The sequence below is a fragment of the Orbicella faveolata genome, unplaced genomic scaffold (assembly GCF_042242905.1).
Source record: "Orbicella faveolata isolate gen_17 unplaced genomic scaffold, um_ofav_v1 contig_24, whole genome shotgun sequence".
Taxonomy (NCBI): Eukaryota; Metazoa; Cnidaria; class Anthozoa; order Scleractinia; family Merulinidae; genus Orbicella; species Orbicella faveolata.
In genome coordinates this window covers 33,420,974-33,436,321 of record NW_028301552.1, presented here as the reverse complement: position 1 = coordinate 33,436,321, position 15,348 = coordinate 33,420,974, and the positions used below count along the sequence as shown (strand labels likewise).

The 15,348-nt window shown below is 41.3% G+C and overlaps 2 protein-coding genes across 2 annotated transcripts in view; one reads left to right on the top strand and one right to left on the bottom strand.

The window, feature by feature from the left end:
* The first annotated feature begins 2,496 nt into the window (after positions 1 to 2,496).
* Positions 2,497 to 4,181, top strand: LOC110056080 (uncharacterized). The gene has a single exon (XM_020762519.2). It carries the CDS (start codon positions 2,529 to 2,531, stop codon positions 3,273 to 3,275), a length of 747 nt encoding a protein of 248 aa, XP_020618178.2. The 5' UTR covers positions 2,497 to 2,528; the 3' UTR covers positions 3,276 to 4,181.
* A 7,072-nt stretch (positions 4,182 to 11,253) lies between these two features.
* Positions 11,254 to 15,348, bottom strand: part of LOC110056168 (codanin-1-like) — a 33,629-nt gene continuing 29,534 nt past the window's right edge. Inside the window, exons 34-35 of the mRNA XM_089292847.1 lie at positions 12,302 to 12,374; positions 11,254 to 11,945 (exon numbers count right to left, since the gene is read on the bottom strand). Of these exons, the coding sequence (XP_089148973.1) occupies positions 11,776 to 11,945; positions 12,302 to 12,374 (243 nt within the window). The 3' untranslated portion in view covers positions 11,254 to 11,775. The remainder of the gene's footprint in view (positions 11,946 to 12,301; positions 12,375 to 15,348) is intronic.

Sequence of the window (15,348 nt, the reverse complement as noted above, 5' to 3'; positions counted from 1 at the left end):
TGTTGTCATTTTCTCCTATGCCACCCCCTCTAATTTTCCAACCCCCCCTCCTCCAGGTAAATATTGCACAGTCCCTTAAGAAATTCCAATCTTCACAAGCAAGGTTAGGATTTTAACTATAGAGAAGACGTGTCGATGATCGTATTTCACTATTAGAAAGAAGCAGCGGTTGGACGTTTCGATTTCATCGCTGACTTCACAGTCAATAAAATCGTGAAAATCAGAATGTGTTCAGAATGCATGACTAACATATGGAACGGCATTATTTGGATGGAAAGTTTACCTACTTATCGCGTCAATATCCTAACATAAGCTTGGTGTAATAAATGACTGGTGTTTAGTCCCACCTCCTGGATTGCAATTTTGCTTGTGAAAACAACTGTTTTTCCCTTTAATGAAATCTACCAGATATCTTAAGACCACTTGGTTCTAAATGAGTTGATAACCACTGAAGATAATGAGTAATGACTCTAGAAACGATTTAATGAAATGCAAACTGTGAAGGTAAATGTAAGGGATTCATGAGACGTGGGCTGTGTAGGTATATCTTGGGAATTAATACGATGAAAGCTGTGTAGGTATATGTGGGGGATTAATGAAATGTAAGTTGTGTAGAGCTGTGTAGGTATACGTGGGGGATTAATGAGATGTAGGCTGTGTAGGTACATGTAGGGGATTAATGAGATGCACGCTGTGTAGGTACATGTGGGGGATTAATGAGATGCATGCTGTGTAGGTATATGTGGGGGATTACAAAGAATAATGTAAGGTAAATAATAAAAATATACAGTGAAAATAAAACTTATATTAACACTTTGGAAGATGCCTTTGGAAGTAAAAATAACGATGAATTCTCCTCGTCACTTCACGGAAAATTCAAATTACGCCGCTAACTAAAATAACAAAACTGATGCCTGCGATCAAAGAGCTTCCTATTTCCATTTATCTACCTGGGCATGCCTAGGACCAAAACAAATCTCGTAAGAGGTGGTTTTGGTTAGCCTGTGAATCCAGATCAGACGGATTTTGGTGGGATATTCAAATTAGTATATACACACTCGGTGATCTTGATCTATTTCAAGCTTTTTGATTGGTTCGCTATCTCGGGCTAATGAGCACTATTCACCTTCTCGCGAGTGAATAATGCATAATCCATGCAAAAACAAAATGGCCGGCGTGAACTCGCCTTTCGCCAGTGTTTTTGAATGGAAATCCTGAGAATACAAGAAAATGCTGTACCAGAAAATACAAAGAAGGCTATGAAATTTGGCCTGAAAGTTTACAAAAGATAGAAAAAACTTACCGACGTTTCACTTTCGAGCAGTTTCAGGAAATGTCCTCGACAATCACAGATTTCATCAATCTAAACAAACCTGACCGCCAAGTCGTTCTTCACTCGGCATTGGCAGAAACAAATACCGAAATCGCTCTATAGGTTTGCAACGAATTTCCTGTGACAAAACGGTGCTATGTAATTAAGTCGGAGACACCGTAGTCCGTCCCGTCCTTCATGCAATATCTGCTTGAATCACTGAGTCAGACTTTGTCCCGAGATGAAAAGTTTGTTGTTGTCAGTGTTTAAGATATACTAAAAGTTCTTGGCCTCTACCTTCGTATTGAAAGTTCAATAGCAGAAATATTTTGCATTACCAGTGTACGCAGCTCAGGGTCGTGAAAGAATTTGTTTCCCTTCCTAAAGAAGATCCTTCACACTTGAATGTAGTAAACTGTACTTAAACACTTCAAGAGGTCGCACTGAATCTATTCTGGAAATAATCCACTCAACAGGCAGATCGTTCGAGATGAATGAATCACCTAAAGAACATCTGATAAACCCGGTCCATGAAGATGGTAACAAGCCGACTTCGTTGGTATCTTTTCGACTGAAAGAAATCACGAATCAAACAGAGGAATCTGGCCATTCAAACCATGATCATTGCAACCGACAAGAAGTGAACCCTGGGAAAGCGAAACCTGCTCAAGGATCAAATCGCGCCTTGTTCGCCCTGGATATCGTTGTGTGCTTAATATCTCTTCTGACTCTTTTTAGAAACTTTGAAAGCCAGATAACTGGAGGTATAAAATCAGCATTTTATGCATGGCGACCAAATTATTCCGCAAGGAGTCTGTTTTATCGTTGAAATAAATTGTCTTACGCAAAGATCATGCGCAGAGAGCGTGTTTCTTTGTTGTCTCGCGTGTCAGGTCAGCTGTTGTGAAATGTTTTTTTATGCAAAGATAATTTATGCAGCGAACATGGTTATCAACGGGACACAAAGTCGCTCACTCTGATTTTTTCTTTCGGGGAGGGCGACTGTAACACCAGTTATCTATAAGTCAAACGAAATCTAAATGTAAAAAATTGTCATTTCCAACGGCTAACGATGCTCCAACTTGATTGGAGAGATCGCAAACAAATATCTATTCTTGTCATTCAAACTGGTCCGTGATTGGTTGAAAACTCTCTGCTGGCCCAGTCGTAAACGTACGCGATACATTTCACGCCCAGTTTCGTAGTTGTGAAGGACATGTACGTACAGACATCTACAAAGATGGCGCTGTCGATGACAACTTTTTGGCTTGTGCTAATGTTAGGTTGTTCCATGGTTGCCAGTGGACGCACTGGCGAAGAAAATCAGCGCTGTGGTGACCAGAAGTTCTACTGCTCGACGACAGATCAATGTTTCGATCGAAGTCTGAGATGTACCGGATCAAAGGTCTGCGTTGATTCCAGCGGCAATGAAGCAAAATGTTTTGAAAGTAGTACTCCTGGTAAGTACAAATACTTCAAGAAAACGGCTCCATTGCCGTCTAGTGGAAGCTCCTCTAAAAGGAAACGATCAGTAAGCCTATGGCCAAGTCATTGGTTTGTAGAATACCGTGGCTTTGTTTACGAGTTTGGGTCGTCATACGGTACTCATGGACTTGATGTGAACGATCCCAACTATAAATATGGCCTGGGAGGAGAAAAAATTCTTTCCGAAGATTTGGTTGGAAGCAGCAGTTGTACTAGGGATCAAGTTAACAGCTTCGTTAAAAGGTGGCGCGACGCAAATCCCAACTATAACCTGTTTTTAAACAACTGCCAGCACTTTGCCAAACTACTGCTGGAAGAACTTGGAATGAACTGCCCCAACAGAAGAAGAAGGGAAGTGGACGACACAGAAAGTTTGAAGGCTCCCAGTGAGTGTTTATCCTCTTCTGCAATTCGTTGGAAATTTCATTCTATGTTTGTTCCACTGATCTCACTCGCCGTCCTCCTCAACATTAACTGAACACGGTCGATGTCGGTGAACGCTATCAGTTTGGCATTAACATTGACTGCTGACAGCCGGATTTTTCTCGAAGGGTCATACCTCAGTAGTATGCATGGAATATTATAGTTTCCTACTAACAATTCAGTGAATAGACACTAAGAATTCGTGAACTAAATCCGTAGAAAGTGTGCTACTGCATAAATTAGAGAGGTCAAAAACTGCTAGAGCGATCAGTCTTTCACAGAATGGACACTTCAGTTATCTAAGAAATGTGATTTAGTTACGAGTGATATATCCGTAACGGCGGAAATTGCTGATCATAAATTCTTTTGTAGTCAGTTGCGCCTTTCAGATTAACGTTTTGACAACATTTGTAGTGAAAACGTAGCGTAGTTTGAGGCTGGTAGATCTTGGCATACGTTCATGTTCCTTGACTGCTAAATCCGAGAAAGAAAAATGTTTGTTTTACTACGTTCCTAGAAAGTGTACTGATTTGTCGCGCACGAATAAGACCAATTCAAAATTTAGATGTAGGAGAAAGGTTGCATGGATTGCAACTGGCATAATATTTTGAAAAGTTTCAATTCAGGGTTGCTTTCGTAGCTTCAAAATGACAATAATAGACCACGTAGTATTAGCATAGCACACTGATCGACTATTCGGTAAATGCGCAATGCGCAACCTGGTTAGCTACACGGGTAATGATCTTTAAACGGTCGACAGATTAAGCACCAGCAGCCAGTCAATTCTTGAACTGAAATAGCTTAAGCTTCACGATTTTGTGATATTTCTAAAATAATAACAAATTCGTTTGATTGATCGAACGATCCATGCATGGGTTATCCTGAAAGAATTAAACAGCTCGCTCTGTTTCTATCGGCTTTGGATAGACTAATGGAAACATTTTCTAAGAAACTCGAAAAAGTTACTGTGCTGACAAGGTTACTGATAAGCGAGCAGCGAAACTGAAGAAGAAGGAAAGATTAGTGACATCAAACTTTTCTTTAACTACACTTCCCATCATACGCTAGCCTGAATTTCAGTCGTCTCCAGGAGTCGTACAAATCAAGAATTTCGTCTCGGCGCTAAATGGTCAACATTTTCTTGGTTAGCCCAGCACTCGAAAATTCCCGAGAAAACGGAACTTCTGAAAAGTTACGTTCTGTGGTCCTGGCTGGAATGCTAGTCCATTGCAGGTCACTCCCCCGCAATTTGTTAGGTTTCCCCAACAATTCGCCGGTACCCATTAATACTCCTGGGTGGAGAGAGGCACTGTGAGAGTAAAGTGTCTTGCCCAAGAACACAACACCGTGTCCCCGGCCAGGGATCGAACACGGACCGCTCGCTCCGGGAACGAGCGCACTAACCATGAGGCCACCGCGCCTCCCACATAGAGTGATATAAGGTAAATAATAAATATATGCAGTGAAAAAAAAACTTATATTAACAGTTTGGAAGATGCCTTTGGAGAGGGTGGCAAAGGTAGGGTACCAATCACGCGTCACGCTGAATTTTTCTAATAAATCACGCATCACGGAGAATTTTTTTCACCAATCACGCGTCACGTAAAAATAAGTAAATACGTCGCCAATTTTACTTTCTCAACCCTAAAAGCGTCGTTAAAAAAAGAACTCTGCCGATTCAAACACAAAAATGCGTCGGCAAATATGTCACCTCTCATGCGAAAACGTTCCTTACAGTATCCGTTCGAACGGCTGAACGCACGGCGAGTGAACGGATAATTTAAATAACAATAGTCAGTTTACTTGTTCCAAGATATCTCTTTGTCTGAGAAGCGTGTTCATATGTTTCTACCTGTTTCGCCAATATACGTCGATTGACAAACGGAGCAGCTGAATTTGTACACATGCGATTTACAACGCAAAGGTACAACGACAACCAACGAAATGCGGAATCATGTGGGGGAAGAGTGAATGTACGAAATGTCCGCCGCCTCAAAAGAGAAAAAACACTGTTCGTTCTTGAGATAAAAAAACACACTTGCGCCGTTGTACAGAGGTGACCATTAGTGGAGGTTCGACTGTATAAACAATTTTGACAACAGTCTATCTTTTCGTTGAATGGGCGCCGACAAAACGTCAATTCATATGACTTCAGGTAATCTAAATTTGCATAATTCTTTGACCTGTGTATACTCATAATACAAGGAATTGAACGCTCAGCGTCATTTCACCCAGTTTTCATCGACATTTTAATTTACCGAGAAACTCCCTCTTTTTTAAATTTCTTTTTACGCTTATTGTAAGGTTCAACGCCTCAAAAAAAACAACAAAAAAAAAACAAAAAAAAGCAAGGAAAAAAGAACAGTTTTGAGCGCAGAGAAAGAAAAAGCCAACGCATAGAAAGTTCTAAGTAACGAATACATTATACTGACAAATTTGACAACAATAACCTTTGCCGGAATTGGTGACTCGACTCAATTTTGATTCCACCTTGTCACCCACAGAGGGATCACATGAGATAGCATTGCGGCTGCGTGAACTCAGTGCGTTGTTGCCTTCGTTGTGACGGATTGTCTTTTCTGTCCTGCGAAAACTTGGTTTTTGCCACACACAAGGCCGCCTGATTCGCCTACTAAAACATCGAAAGAAATTCGTGTAGAGATGCACCCGGTACCAGGAGAGAGACCTTCCAAGTCTTCGAGACGCGGCAATGAGAAAGACGGGAAAAACGTCATAATTGACTCCCGTCAAAACGCAGCAAAACGATGAAGACATGGCAAACGCTCAGATCAGTGCTTTGCAAAAATCTATGGAACAAGGCTTTTCCCGGATGGCCGAGTCGTTGACCACGGCCCTAGCTAACACAAACCCACCTTAAGGCAAATGGGACACACAGATGTGGGCTACATTGATGATTCATACTTACAAGGGCCCTCATTTGATGACTGCAGTAATAATGTTCAGGACACTGTCCACTTTTTCACCAAAGTGGGTTTTTTTCTAAATCAAGAAAAATCAAATCTCATACCCAGCCATGAGTTAACATTTTTGGACTTTATCTTAAACTCACTCACGATGACAATGAGACCAACACCAGAGAAAGCTGAAAAGCTGAAAGAGAAATGTTTAGCTGTATTGACAAAAACTCATGTTTAATTTCATGATGTCTCAGAAGTGATGGACTTAATGGTTTCTATGTTCTCTGGTGTTGAATATGTACAGTTTTTCAATAGACATCTAGAAATAAACAAAATCAAAGCTCTGAAAGAAAGTAGGGGAAACTACAACTCAGTAATGATATTGTCAGTTACATCAGTCATAGACCTCAAATGGTGGATCAAAAATGTTGAGAGCTCGTTTAGGTGGATATCCCATGGGGATCCATTACTCTCCCTGTATTCTGATGCCTCAAAAGAAGGGTGTGGGACAGTGTGCAAGGGAGATAAAGCAGGAGGTCGATGGACTGTAACTGAGTTTAACTGTCACATCAATGAGCTGGAAACATTTGCGCTTTTTTTGCTTTGAAATCATTTTGCCACTCAATGACAAATTTTCATATTAACATCTACATAGATAATACCACTGCTGTCTCTTACATAAATGCCATGGGTGGGACTCATTCTTTGGAATGTAATAAGATTGCACGTGAAATTTGGACCTGGTGTATCCAGAGAAATATCTGGGTGACAGCAATCTCATTACCAGGTAAAGAAAATGTTGATGCTGATAGGGAATCCAGAACATTTAATGATAACACCGAATGGTCTCTCAATGAAAACATTTTCCACAGCATTGTTGAGACCTATGGCATGCATGCCATCCATTGATCTTTTTGCATCTAGAATTAACAGAAGAGTTCCCCGTTATGTGTCTTGGAGGCCAGACCCTGAGGCACAATTTGTGGATGCTTTCTCTTGCTCTTGGTCTCAAGAACAATTTTATGCTTTCCCTCCTTTTAGCCTGATACTTTGTTGTTTAAAGAAAATCGAAATGGAGGAAGGGGAAGGGATCATAGTTGTTCCAGTCTGGCCCACCCAACCTTGGTATCCAAAGCTGATGAGTCTTTTGGTCGACACGCCCAGATTATTACCAGTGAGAAGAGGGACATTGTATCTTCCAAGCAAGCCCAGTCAACCACATTCCATGGAGGGTACACTGAAACTAATTGCATGCAAGTTGTGGGGAATCCCTTACGAAGTAAGGCATTTCTGCAGAAGCTACCAAGATTATCCTCAAGTTGTGGAGGAAAGGCACATCTAAACAGTACCAATCCTACTACAAAAATGGCTTGACTTCTGTCATAGAGAACAGATTAGTACAGTTCGTCCCTCTTTAGCCCAAGTCATAGAGTCTCTACTGACTTTATTTAACAATGGTCATAGTTATAGTAGCCTTAATACTGCTCGCTCAGCACTTTCTTCAATACCCCCTTCAATAGATGCTATCCCAGTTGGGCTACATCCTTTAGTTATCAGGTTTCTAAAGGGAGTATTTGAATCTCGCCCAGCGATGCCTCGTTATACAGCAGTTTGGGATGTAAACTAGACTACGAGTAGTCCCTCTTTCGCTTAGTCCGTCGTGCGTGGCGCGAAAGAAAACCGCGAGAAAAAAAATGGCCGCGCGAAAGGAGGGACTACCGCTTAAGCCCAAGAGTTTGAATTATGCGTTGCTCTCACAACGCAAAAATATGATTGGCTTATGTTAGGAGCGTTGACAACGTGTTGTCAACATTCGAGATACCTGTGACGTCTTGCAGGAATGTTTTGGAACCGTAGCAAATCGAAGCGGTACCAGAGCAAATCGAAGCGTTGGAATCGAGCTTCGCAAGCCGTGATGTTCTTGCGAATCTGCCAACAGGCTTTGGAAAGATTTAAATTTATCCAGTGTTTTGTTTGGCAAAGCTTTCTGCCTCCAACCCGACTGCGAGCGTGTTAGTGATTTCGCCGCTCAACAGCATCGTCTAAGTCAGCGACTATAAATTCACTGAGCTTGGCCTTTTTCTGCCGTCCATTTGAAAGATTGAACCGGACTCTCACTTGAAACCGGACATTCACCTGAAATTTTCCGCTGCTATCGGCAAACATTTCACCGCAGTTGGATGATCTCCTATGTATAATGTATAATGTATAATGTATAATGTAAATTCTCGGTTGAAACTCTGTTGAAATTTTCGCAATAACTTTTAGACGCAGCGAAAATCGTTACAAGAGGCCTCTTTCGCCGTCTTCTTTTTAAAACTTCTTTGGCAGTTTCGCTGAACGAACACTGAACGAAGATATACTTCTCACGGCATATGTTTTTGCCTGGCTACTTGAAGATAGAGTAGAGCAATTTTATTCAGATCTCCTAGGGCTATTGATAACAGGCGATAATAAGAGGAGGTCAAGGTCAGAAATCCTACACCGAAAAATCACTCGGCCGTGAAAGGGCAAACTCTTGGGCTTAGGCGGTAGTCCCTCCTTTCGCGCGCTCCTAGCCCCCAGGATTTCGCGCGGCCATTTTTTTCTCGCGAATTTCTTTCGCGTCACGCACGACGGACTAAGCGAAAGAGGGATTACTCGTAGTCTAGATGTAAACCAAGTTCTTGATTACGTAAAGACTTTGTTCCCTGTTAATAAGATTTCTCTCAAGAGTTTAACTCTGAAGCTCACAATGTTATTAGCTCTAGTCACTGCTCAAAGGGGGCAATCCCTTCTTTTTCTCAATGTGGACAGCATGATAGATTCTGACTCCTTTATAGTGTTCAGACTTCAAGAGCATGTTAAACAGTCCAAACCAGGGTCCAAGGGTATGGTGATTGAACTTAAATCATTCACAGACCCAAGACTTTGTGTTGTGACCACTCTTAAGGAGTATTTGACTAGAACAAAGTTTGCAAGGGAGACTCGTTCATGTGGTCAACTGTTGGTAAGTTATGTTAAACCGTACGGTCCAGTGTCTAGAGACACGATCAGTCGTTGGGTTAAGTTTTTATTACAAAGTTCAGGCATTGATGTAAACATTTTCAAGCCTCATAGCACAAGGTCAGCTTCAACTTCTAAGGCAAAGCTGAGTGATGTTCCATAAGCAGATATTCTGGACAAGGCTGGATGGAAGTCAGAATCCACCTTTGCAAATTCTATGACAAAAAGATTGTGGAAGACACGTTTGCCAATAAAGTTTTGCAGTAATATGTTCACTTCTGTGAAATTATTTACTACTAGCCTGTGCATCTGTCTTTGAAGTCTCATGTGATCCCTGTGTGGGTGACAAGGTGGAATACAGAAGTTGAACGAGACTTACCGGAAGTTGAAATTCGACTGGGATTCCACCTTTGTCACCCATACAGAGAGGGATTACATGCCCTCCCTTGGACCCACCCTGTTACTTACTTCCTACGATGCACATGGCTAGTGCTTAAAGACCGAGTTCACGCAGTCGCAATGCTATCTCATGTAACCCCTTTGTGTATGGTGACAAAGGTGGAATCCCAGTGGAACTTCAACTTCCGGTAAGTCTCGTTCAACTTCTGTATTTGATTTGAAAATATCTTTAAATTACGGCAGATGGTCGGAAATAAACATACCTAAAGGTTTGAACCTTTTTCAAATACTCATTTGCAGTTACTCATTCAGTTCTGAGGTTGAGAAAGAAACAAAAACTAAAATTGACTTACACCGCATGTTTACAAGACCTGAAAAAGTTCTTGTTTCGGCAAACAACTCAATTTCAGCTTTCCTTCTTGCAGCTATAATTTCGAGTCAGTTGTTGCCGATTGATCGTCTTAAAACCACACTTCGGAAAATATTAGTGTGCTATAATACGAAGATGTTCTTTTACATTGTTCTTCTGTGTTGTGATACTGACAGTTCTTTCTAGCGGCAAGAAAAAAAAGGCAAGCTACAGCTGACTGGACGACACATCACAACTTGGTGTAGTTGCCGGGGCGAATTGCAGCGTGTTCAGTTTTCAGACATCACACAAGAACAAAGCTTTCTGATTAAATTCTGGTGAGTGACTTCATATTTGCTAGGGGTACTTTGAATAAATCAAGATAACCTCGCTAACCCCGGGAAAAACTACGAAGAAATCTAAAAGCACATGCACATACGTACTCGAAGCCTGGTCAGCCTGCGCTCGTGGTTGTTTAGGTCTCGGTCGGGAGCGCGCGCGGCGAGACCCACGCGAAAGGGCTGGCATGCGAAGCGCGCTACAATGCAAAAAGCCAGATAGACGCTTGGGTTCGAAACACAAACACTAGCAACAGGCCATCCTCAAACAGTGTGATTGCTAATGCTACCTATAAAGACATTGAATTACCACATATTTCCGCTTGTTTTAATACTTCGTACCACCTGAAAACACTGGTATACTAGCGGTGCAATTCACAAGAGAGCCTAAAAATGCCCCTTTAAAAGTACCGTTTTACACAGTGTGCTCCAATTTTTCATTATTGTGCTACTGCTAGGCTCAGCTTTCAGCCGTGGGTGTTTCGGTGCGCCCGCGATCCCCTCTACCCCTACCCTGCTAAGGCTCGATGCCCAAATAATCTCACTGTTATGCTTAAAACGTCTCTATTATGCACCTTCATGTTCATATAAAAAACCTAACTTTACCCTTAACGCCTGTTTTCCTGAAGAATGAGGGACGCCTCAATGCAATCCTCTATTGCTCTAGCTTGGTTATCACAGAATGAAGTTCCTAGTTATGAAAAAAGTCATTCTGATGTAGCATAAGAGGGCTTAACTAGCAAAACCTGTTGGCACGTGTCATGTGTACTGTGCAAGTCAAGTGAATGGTGCTAGACTAGTCTCTTGGTCTGCCCAAGGCCCCCAACCTTACATCTACTATTCCAGCATAATGCTTGATTCTTTTGCCTCACCATTAGGCTCAAAACATTGCTGTCAGAAGGTGTAAACCCCTACAATAAAGGTAGTTTTAACATAATCAAAACATTCCCACTGATTGTGTGAACATTAACTAGTTGCACTTCGTCTGTTGTTGTTTACCTTAAGCTACCTTCCTTTCACACCACGCTATGGACAAGAGTTCAGTTTCCAGAAAGTTACAAAAATACACTTCACTTGAATCTCTTCTGTATAATTTGATTTACATAATGAGTTTTACAAACGCTTCATGTTCCGACGGAGAACTTGCATAACATTACAAGTTTCTTTTTTCTTAGTCCCTGGATATTATATTATTAAAATCATATATTTACAATTGCGATATATATACAACATTGAACTTTTGATGTTTGAAAAGCCTCCAAGGCATGTTTTTGATATGTTGATCAACGATAGAAATTTTAAACATCGAGGGAAGCTCTTAGAAATGTTACATTGAATATCTGATCTAATGGCCTGTTTTCTCCCGAAAGTGCGATAAAAGCGAGGTTTATCTGTGGTCTTTCGACAAAGCTCTTTACAAGGTCTCGCAAAACCTACAAAACTGCGATAAACAAAGGAGTTCAGTATTTAAGATGGAAACTCTTACTGTTGCATTTTGCCTGGTCAATGTTCCATTCGAGATTCTGGATCAAAGGGAAAAGAGAATATACGATAGCTTAGATATGTTTAGTTGATAGCAGAATCGTCTGATATTATAATGACACCAGGGCTGTTTTTGACACATTCTGCTAACAAGGAAGACACTGCAGTGTTGTGTGGAAATCTTTGTATCAGTGCAGCGAGTAGAAGGGAAAATTCAGCTTGGTGGAGAGTCTTGCGGCTTTCATCTTTAGAACCTAAATAACAAATTCAGTCAACCACATCCATAAGCAAAACATTATTTTTACATAATATTGGATCGATCAAAGAGGCTAGATGGTTACCAGATCAACGGATTGCAGTACAAAACAGCTCAACTTAAGTCTTATTTACTCCTTAATTAAAAAATAACAGTAACCATTGGTAGTTAATTTTATCAGAAACAGTGACCTTGCCATAAAATTATGCAATTGAAATGTGAATAAAGTTAAAGTTTTCTTTGAATCAAGTAATGCTTCTTCTGATGAGTGGATATTTATGCTTTGAAAACTAACCCATAGTCAACTAATTTTACTTGTCGTATATTAACACTTTGCCTTCTCATACATCTTACCGTTTCGTTTTCTTACTTCACGATGTGCCAACACCAGAGAACAAGAAGCAGCACAGATTTCAACAGCAGCTTCCTTCAAATCAAAATACAAACACATAAACTTTAAAATTAGCGCACCCAAAGTGAATCTACACCCTTAGCCTCGCCTTGTATAAGCTGATAAGAAGGAAGATCACTAAAACAGTTTTTTCTTTCTTACTATATGGTTGATGAAGGACATCCAAGTATGGTGGTCATTATTATTATTATTATTATTATTATTATTATTATTATTATTATTATTATTATTATTATTATTATTATTAAAGATTCGCACAGCTATTGATGATATTGAAGCTGGTTTCGTCATTGGCTCCGGGCAACAACAAGTTGCCTAGGGAGGCCAAGAAACACCCCTTGTTTGCTTTTTCTCTTCTTTCTACATCTCCAGCACCTTTCTAAGAATTCTTGCCGACCCCAACAATGCACATCTCTGGATCAGTCCAACAGGAATGCCCACCTCAATGGCTCTCAGATTGTCCTTCAATCTCAGTGGTATTGATCCCAATGCTCCCACTACCACTGGAATAACCTTTGTCCTCACACCCCACATTTTTCGAACTTCTCTTGCTAGATCTTGATACTTTTCAACTTTTTCATCTTCCTTCTCTCTCACCCCATTATCCTCTGGAATTGCCACATCTATAATCTGACAGCTCTTGTCTCTCTTGTCAATGATCACCAAATCCGGTCTCCTAGCCCCTATTTCATGGTCTGTTCGCACACTGAAGTCCCATAGAAGTTTGTAATCCTCATTTTCAAGCACACTGTCTGGAACATGGTCATACCATCTCTCCTTTCGTTCAAACCCACATTTTCCTGACAGGTCCCAATGGATTGCTCTAGCCACGTTATCATGTCTCCTTTTGTATTCTTTTTGTGCCAGTTTCGAGCACGAACTTACAATATGGCTAATGGTCTCGTTACTCTGCTTACAGATTTTACATTTCGGGTCATTCCGTGACTTGTCAACCATCGTTTTAATATAGTTTGTTCGTATTGCTTGATCTTGTGCAGCAATGATAAGAGCTTCTGTTTCTCTCTTGAGCTTTCCTTCTTTTAACCAGGTCCATGTTTCCTCACTTCTTTGTTCTTCACCCTGTCTTGCAAACTGTCCATATAACGGCTTTTCTTTCCAGTCTTGAATATTTTCAGTTCTTCTCCTCGCTTTAAAGTTGGCAGCTGTTTCTCTATTCGCATCCCCATCCCTCCTGACGGCTTTTAACAGTTCTTCCTCGCTTGTTTGGACATAACATTCTAGCGATACCTTTGCTTGATTGACACAATCCTCTACGGATATCAAACCTCTCCCTCCGTCCTTCCTTGGCACATAAAGTCGTGCCACGCAGTCCCGTGGATGGAACCCTCCATTCATGGTTAGCAATTTTCTTGTTCTGCGATCTAGGTCCCGAAGTTCTTGTTTCCTCCATTCAAGTATTCCTCCTGCATATCTAACGAGTGACACTGCCCAGGTGTTTATGGCTTGTATCAAGTTTCCACCGTTCAACTTCGAGCGGGCAACTTTTTTAACGCGTCGTAAGTATTCTTTCCTGATTTTGTCCTTCATTTGGTCATGAAGCATGTCGCTGGCCTCAAGCACTCCTAGATACTTGTACCCTTCGCTTTCTTCCATTGCTCTTATTGTAGTGTCATCTGGTAGTGTTATGCCTTCTGTCTGTGCCAGTTTGCCACGTTTTGTGACCAAGACAGCACACTTCTCAATGTCAAATTTCATACCGATGTCATTGCTGAATATTCTCACTGATTGTATCAGTGAGTCCAGTTGGCACTCACTTCTAGCGTAAAGCTTTAGATCATCCATAAAGAGAAGGTGATTGACCTTTGTCTTGTTGGCATATGTGTATCCCGCTTCGCACTTTCTGAGAACTAGGGACAGCGGAATCATGGAGACCACAAAAAGGAGGGGGGATAGGGAATCACCCTGGAAGATGCCCCTTTTGATGGAGACACTTCCAAGACTTTCTCCGTTTGATGTAAGTTCCGTTTGCCAGCCATTCATGGAATTTTCCAGTAAGGTCTTAACATTTTGAGCTGCACCAAATAGTTCTAGACATTCAAGAATCCAGGAATGCGGTATCATATCGTAAGCCTTCTTATAATCAATCCAGCCCATTGCAAGATTCTTCTTTCTTGATTTGGCCTCTCGTAGGACCATTTTATCAATAAAGAGCTGGTCATTGGTTCCTTGGGAGCCTTTCCTGCAACCTTTCTGCTCATCTGGTAGTACGCTCTCGGTATCCAGGAATTCGTAGAGCTTGTCAGACATTATCCCTGTTAGCAACTTCCACATTACAGGTAAACAGGTTATGGGGCGGTAATTTCCTGCTACTGTGCCTTTCTCTGGGTCTTTCATTATAAGGACAGTTCTTCCCTTGGTCATCCACCCAGGAACGCTCCCACAGTCTAAGCATACTTGAAGCTGGTTTGCGATATTGTGGTGTAGGCCTGTAAAGTTCTTCAACCAAAACCCCTGCACCATGTCTGGTCCTGGTGCCTTCCAGTTCGGAACTTTCCTGAGAAACTGTGTCACCATGTCTGTGGTGATGGACAACTCAGCTTTCTGTGGCAACTCCACTTCCTCTTTCAACTGCTTTAACCATTCTGCATCCTTATGATGAGTTGACTCTATGCTCCAAATGCTCTCCCAAAATTGCTTGGCTTCTTCTGAGTCAGGTGTCATATCAGATGAGATTTTGTCTCCACTTAGTTCCGTATAAAATTTTCTCTGGTCTGTCTCGAACAATCTGTTCTGATGGAATTGTTTGTTTCTGTTCTCGTATCTTCGGATCTCTGTAGCCTTGGCAGTAATTCTTTGTTTGAGATCTTCAGAGACATGTTTAAGGCCTATTTCAGCAATCTTGTACTTTCGCTCCAGCTCACGTTTGTGGTGTTCTTTTAACATTCTGTCATGCAACAGTGCTGTCACTCTACTTAGATCCCGTCTCATTTCTTTGACTTGTGTTGTCAATCTTCGTTTCCATAAGGGC